This window comes from Temnothorax longispinosus, chromosome 4, assembly GCF_030848805.1.
Source record: "Temnothorax longispinosus isolate EJ_2023e chromosome 4, Tlon_JGU_v1, whole genome shotgun sequence".
In the NCBI taxonomy this organism is placed as follows: Eukaryota; Metazoa; Arthropoda; class Insecta; order Hymenoptera; family Formicidae; genus Temnothorax; species Temnothorax longispinosus.
The window spans coordinates 9,814,964-9,821,592 of NC_092361.1; the positions used below are offsets into that span (position 1 = coordinate 9,814,964).

Consider the following 6,629-nt stretch of genomic DNA (forward strand, 5'->3'; position numbering starts at 1 on the left):
CTGTTGTTTCAATTACTTAATGTTTGTGAATCCACAAACATTTATTGAAGCAACAGTATTTTTTTCTCAGTGTATGAAGTTTATCTAATGTAGACATATATGGAGGGATAAAAGTCACAGTGGTGCAAATCAATTTATTCAATTTATTATTTTTTCAACGTATTTGCCTGTGTAGACTGCAGCTATGAACTGAAATCGATAGGTTGAAAAAGGTGACTTGCACCCCTATGATTTTCACAGCTTCATATATTAAGACTGCGTTCGGAAACGTCACCCGGGTACACACGGGTATATTCATTTCTCCTTCTAACTCGCTGAGATAGAAAGAGAAGGGAGTATACTTGTGTGCACTCGGGTGACGTTTCCGAACGCAGCCTAATACACAGAAACAATTAACCGTGGTTAACATATGTTATTGATAAATTTTATATTTATTTTAGGTTTATCTGATGAAACGCTTGAAATAGAACGAGATAGTTCGTTCGATGAAATAAAAGAAGATATTATTTTAATTTTCCGTCCCCATATTCAACATTTATTAAGAATGTGCGGTTTTAAGTTGGGAAGAGTAGAAAAATCGAGGAAAATCGCCCATTTGAGAGACATTGAAAATGGGAGTGATTTAGAAAATCAGTTATTACAAAGCAAAATTATTGTATTGCCTTTAAACGACTTTCCAGAAGATTTGCCTATTATTGAAGATCTGGATCTTTCTGTTTCTCGAACGTTAAGAAATAGTTCTACACAGCCTTTAATTCATCAAAGAGATAGTGATTCTGATAGTATTGGATTACAAGTTTTGTCAAATAATTCGTCACCTGTGTCACGACCAGGAACAAGTGGCCTATCAAGAAGACCGTCAAGAATAATACACCAAATACCTGACAATAATGAAAAAGAAGAATTTCATGACAGTGAAGATGATCAGTTGGGTGTGTATTAATATATTAGTATTATATTACTCAAGGTCCGTAGATAGACGACAGCGACCTCAAGTAAGGTCTTCCAACTCACTTCAAGCTATTTGAGTCGAAATGTAGCGACGACATATACATACGCGACAACACATACATACTGCTTGTAATGTAAGTCACGCACAGACAGTATACCTATAGATGACGCGCTCATACATACCCACTGACTCTAAAAAGGTGGACTGGTTGGAAGACCTTACTTCGGATGTCGTCGCATCTACGGACTTTAATGGCATGTTTAATACAGAGAGAAAGGTGGTCGTAAAAGACTAAGAAAAATTATTGACATTTATTTTAAATTTGTAATTTCGTTTTAAATGATAATTGATTAATCAAATTTCAGATATCAGAGCAGAAAGTATTGCGGAAAAATGTCTAATATTTCCATCTCTTCCGGAAAATGCAGAAGACATGATAATTCATGTATGCAGGAGTAACTGCCTTCATGATCTGATGAATTTTTACATGGATGAAAATGTAATTGATAAAAAATTGGTCGTTAGTTTTCTCGGAGAGATAGGTATTGATGGAGGCGGTCTTACAAAAGAAATGTTTCGTCTTTTTTTCCTTAAATGTGAAGGAATATATTTCCAAGGTGAGGATTGCCTAGTTCCGTACATGGAATTAAACAGATTAAATGAACTAGACAAGTTTGTTATCATTGATCGTATTTTGCGGCATATGTTGATTTTAACAAATCAAATTCCTGTAAAGTTATCAAGAATTACATTAATGTTAATTGCAAATCCTGAAAAACATATTGAGTCCGACATTTTACTGCAAGAACTATTGCGCTCTGAAAAATTTTTTGTCTCTAACGGATACAGAAAATGAAGTTTTACAGGATTTTTTTTAAGCTCATCGATTTTTTGCAAAACCAAATTCCGATATGTTGTCAGACCAATTAAATATCATTGCTACTGAAATTTTAGTGGAAAAACCCAAAAGACTGATTGCAAAAATTCGGCATGGTGTACCGTATCACCGGAAAAACATGCTGATTTCTGGAATAATTGTGATTTTAATGTTCTTCTGGATATGCAAACACCTACTGCTACAAAAGTGGTTAATTGTTTAGTGACTGATCCGTACTTAACAAATGAAGAAAATGATGTATTGCATTATTTTACTATGTATATTCAATGTCTTGACAGAGATAATTTGGCGAACTTACTATTTTTAATTACTAGATCTTTTCTCATGCCCACTAGTATTAATGTAAAATTTAATGAGACAATGGGTTTAAGTCAAAGACCAATATTTACTACATGTACTGATACTATTACTTTACCGAAAACGTATACACATTATAATGACTTGAAAAATGATTTGAATGCGTGTTTAAATACAGAGGAAGCCAAAGAGTACACTAACTTTTGAGATACTCAAATATTATTTACTTACTTAGATTTAAATCAGAATAGCATGTTATCTAACTTGTATCGTGTTCGCGTAAATTTGCCAAAGTATCGTCTCCCCCGCTCGGACGACCGTGTCTCTGACTCAGATTGGCTAAAATTTATTTCAAACTGGATGATAAATTGAAATAAGTTTTACCTCATATCCTCTGTGATTAAGGTGCGAGTAAGGTAATCTGACAAACTTCGCGTGCACGCGAAATATCTGCGAAACGCTCGAGAAAACGATAAATAATCGGCGATTTGACGCATCTAACTCGTCTCCCGGATCAACAAATAATTTCTAACGTTAGAGAATCGATAAATGGAGACGAGTTCTATCTTACAAAGATTTTATCCAGCATCCACGAATCATAATAATATGAGGAAGTGACGACCATTTGTTCCCAAGTTTCGGTGTATTTAAAAAGAATCTAAAGTAAAGATCTGACGGTTTTACTTGTTGAATCGCGGTGGTCTCCTCAACCATGTTATCAGCTCCGTCCTGACAGTCCTAGCGTATATGATACATAATTTTGTTGCAATTTTTGTGATTGTATCCAATAAGTTTCACATGATAAATTAACATAAATTGTTAAAATACTATTGATTTTAATTTGATATTACGATTTGAGCGTACAGGTAATTAATAAGATTTTCGATTCTTTATTGTAATTTTTGTGCAACTAATTTTTTGTTTGTGTTATGGCATAATATCGATATAACCGATATAGCATTAATTTTACACTAAAGAATTTAAGAAAATGCAGTTTATTCTTTATGTATAACTAATTTTTTCTATCGGAGCGTTTAAATTACATAAGTAGTTTTAATAATTATAGTAATAAGTTTATGTACCTGAAAATTGAACACGTATTTCATGTAAAACAAATATATATATTGTACTTGACGTTAAATATATTACTAAATATTAACTTTCTATATGGACAATAATAAGAAAGTATAATCGGCTGATTATTAAGACCAATGAAAAGAATAAAATGTCATTTTTCGGCCAAGCAAGATCTAGGTAGCTTAAGATTAATTTCACATTGGAAACAATTCACATGCCTCGGTGATCAAAATGGCGAGACGCCTTCACGAAATGAAGGGAGGTCCAGTGGTCGAGGTAATATATTTCGCATTAAGTTCTTTAAATTAATTACGATATAAATATTAGAATAATTAAATCTCACTGTGTTTTAAGACCGACAAATTTGTCGGTGTACAGTATGAATTATTTTAAATGTGAAATTAATCTTAACCTACCTAGATCTTGCTTAGCCGAAAAATGGTATTTTATCCTGTTTGTTGTTTATATATGGAATTGGATTAGGTATTTAATTGAAAAGTGCGCTTGTGAAACTGCCCAATTAAAAGCTTGATTCACTTTGAAAACAGCGGACAGACCTCATACGTTTTTAATGCTTTTCAAAATTATAATTTTGACACTATACATGGTGAGCTAAAACTCATACCTCTCGCTTCTCTTATGCTGCAAAAAAAGAAAAATTATAACAATTATACATACTAATTGAGACTCAAAGATTGGCGTGTAAATGTTCTACTTTTCATAATAATAATTTTTTTAAAATAAATTTTACAAATAATGAGTAACAGTTACAACTTTTTAAACATATTTCGTGGTTACATCGATCTCTTTAAGGGTCGCTTGAAACATGTCCGCTGTTACGTCCTAAAGTTTGCGTAAAATCACATTATTCAAATATATATATTAATTTTTTATTGACGCGTGTCAGGGTCATATTCTTTACACATTTGCAATTTGTTTCGAATATTATTTAGAATTTTATAAATAATAATAGTAAAATAAATTGTTTATTTATATCAATATTTGTTTATTTATTTATGTCAAATTACATATAGTACTTATTGTTAGTTTTTACATGGATGAGAATGTAACTGATAAAAAAATGTGCGTTAGTTTTCTCGGAGAGATAGGTGTTGATGGAGGCGGTCTTACAAAAGAAATGTTTCATCTCATGGAATTAAACAGATTAAATGAACGGAGTAAAGAAATGTTCAGTTTTACTTCCGGGATGATGCGTTCTTCGTGAATTTGCTTCTGATGTTTTGTTAACATTTCAGATAGCTTCTTCAGGGAAAGAAACAACCTGAACTATCAGAAACTGAAATGTTGATGAAACGTTGAAAATAAATGTACGAAGGATACAAACACCAATTGGAAAGCAAACCGAACAGTTGCGTCTTATAGATATTTGTATATAGTTAATATGTTAAGAACTTAATAAATTTATACACAATACATATTTTTCTATGTTAGACTTTTCTACAGTATTAATAATATTTTCCAAATGTAACTTCTGTTCATCATTCAAATTTAATAACGCAGTAAAGGATGAAGGAACAAAATTCATATCATTGCTATCTATAATAGGAACTGAAAGGTCGACTTCTAATGCTCGTAAGGAATCAGAAAGTCGTTCATGTAAACTCATATTAGTGTCAAAAATATCACTCACTGCTGTGTAAGTTGTATTGTAATTTGCCAATATCCCTTCTAACCACAGTTGCCGTGGGGTTTTATTATTTTCTGTTCTGAGACTATGAACGTTCCATGCAGACGAAAATGACAATAACTTTTTATTAATAACAGGTTTGTAAACATATTGCACGCAAAATCTGTGTTTGATATTTTCAACGTCTAATAAGCCTTGGTTTTCTAAAGAATATAATTCGGTATAAACAGAATCGCATACTTCTTTGAAGACATCCACCCACAATCTTTCTATCCTTTGATTATGAACAGATTTGCCAGTTATATGACTTTCCCTGTGTACGCCACGAACTGTATTCATTAAAATAGCTACAAGAAGGTTTTCGTATCCATGATCTGATTGCACTCGTGAAGGTAATCCATAACTGTTTACTGCACCAATAAAGAAGTTGACGACGGGTTCTGCTTGAATAGATGTCTCACACGTCAAATATATTATCAGTCTAGAATATTCATCGATGCAACCATGTACTACAAAACCCCATCTATAAATTCAAATATAATTTAATGGAACAATATATTTATGTATTATAAGAAAAATTTAATATTATGTTTACCTCGACAATTTTAAATGTGCATCCATGTGCCATAAAGAGTTCGGTGTTTCCACTTGGTAAGTCCGTCTTTTAATTGATCGACTCCATCTGCTTGCAGTTCCAATTGGATCTACTGCACTTAAATTTTCTCTCACTCGATATCTTGGTACAATGATTTCTGCTGCCTTTAAATATGACTGCATCATCTGTAAGTTTTTTTTTATTATTATAATTATTTATTATAATTATTTTATTAAGGATATCCTCTAAAAATTTTCAGCAATACCATATATCCAGCATTTGGATGTTCTTCATGTATTTGCATAATTTTTGTTTTCAAATCAGTATCAGATATTTGTGAATATCGTGCACGCATAGGCATGTTTAATTCGTATAACTTTTTGTAAATAGCGCTTCTTGAACAACCTAAGTGGTTTGCCATTTTAGTAGCAGTAAATCCTTCATTATAAAATAATGCCAATTGTCCTTCGCTTATTTGAATGGCAGGACGACCTTTTCCTGGTTATAAAATCCAATAATGAAATGACAAACAATTTACTTAAATTTAGTCCATAACCTACTGTAAAACAATATAATACACTTTTATAAATATTGGCAATAAAAAATACTGACCGTTTGAATTTCTTCTGGATGCAACATAGCCTGTTTGCTGACATTCTTCAGTTTTAATTAGAAGTAAAGCATCTATTGCTTCTAAAAGTTTATTATACGTATCTCGTGAAATTTCATTTGATATTCTCCTCAAATTCGCTTTAGCCGTGTGTAAAGGACCATGTACTATCTTCTTGGAACACTCATATGATCTTACTGTATCCAAAATTATTTGCCGAATTCTTCTAAGAGTTCTTGCGACATTTACACCACGCCGCAAATTGGTGGCCAGTTGTGGATTTCTCGATAAATCATGAGATATTATCCTTTCGTCGGACATTTTACCGTGAATTGAGTATTTCTTAGGATATTAATATATTAATATAGAGACATAATTAAGATATAAAACCTGTTACAAAGTAGATAATACAATCGAGGATAGGGGAAAGGGCATAATCATGTTCGGAATGAGGATCAATGACATCGTCCGCCTCCCAATCGTCATGTTGCAATACAAGGTCGAGTTTTTCTTTTATTTTTCGCACATATTCCGCACTTTTGCCCTCACGCT

At 32.3% G+C, this 6,629-nt stretch overlaps 1 protein-coding gene and 1 pseudogene across 1 annotated transcript; one reads left to right on the plus strand and one right to left on the minus strand.

Annotated features, from left to right (window-relative positions):
- The first annotated feature begins 442 nt into the window (after positions 1 to 442).
- Positions 443 to 2,526, plus strand: LOC139812152 (uncharacterized; annotated as a pseudogene).
- A 1,879-nt stretch (positions 2,527 to 4,405) lies between these two features.
- LOC139812067 (uncharacterized) lies at positions 4,406 to 6,398 on the minus strand. The gene is made up of 4 exons (XM_071776697.1): positions 6,080 to 6,398; positions 5,733 to 5,965; positions 5,468 to 5,652; positions 4,406 to 5,395 (listed from the first exon to the last, which is right to left on the minus strand). Exons 1-4 carry the CDS (start codon positions 6,396 to 6,398, stop codon positions 4,630 to 4,632), a joined length of 1,503 nt encoding a protein of 500 aa, XP_071632798.1. The 3' UTR covers positions 4,406 to 4,629.
- Between the last annotated feature and the right edge of the window lie 231 nt (positions 6,399 to 6,629).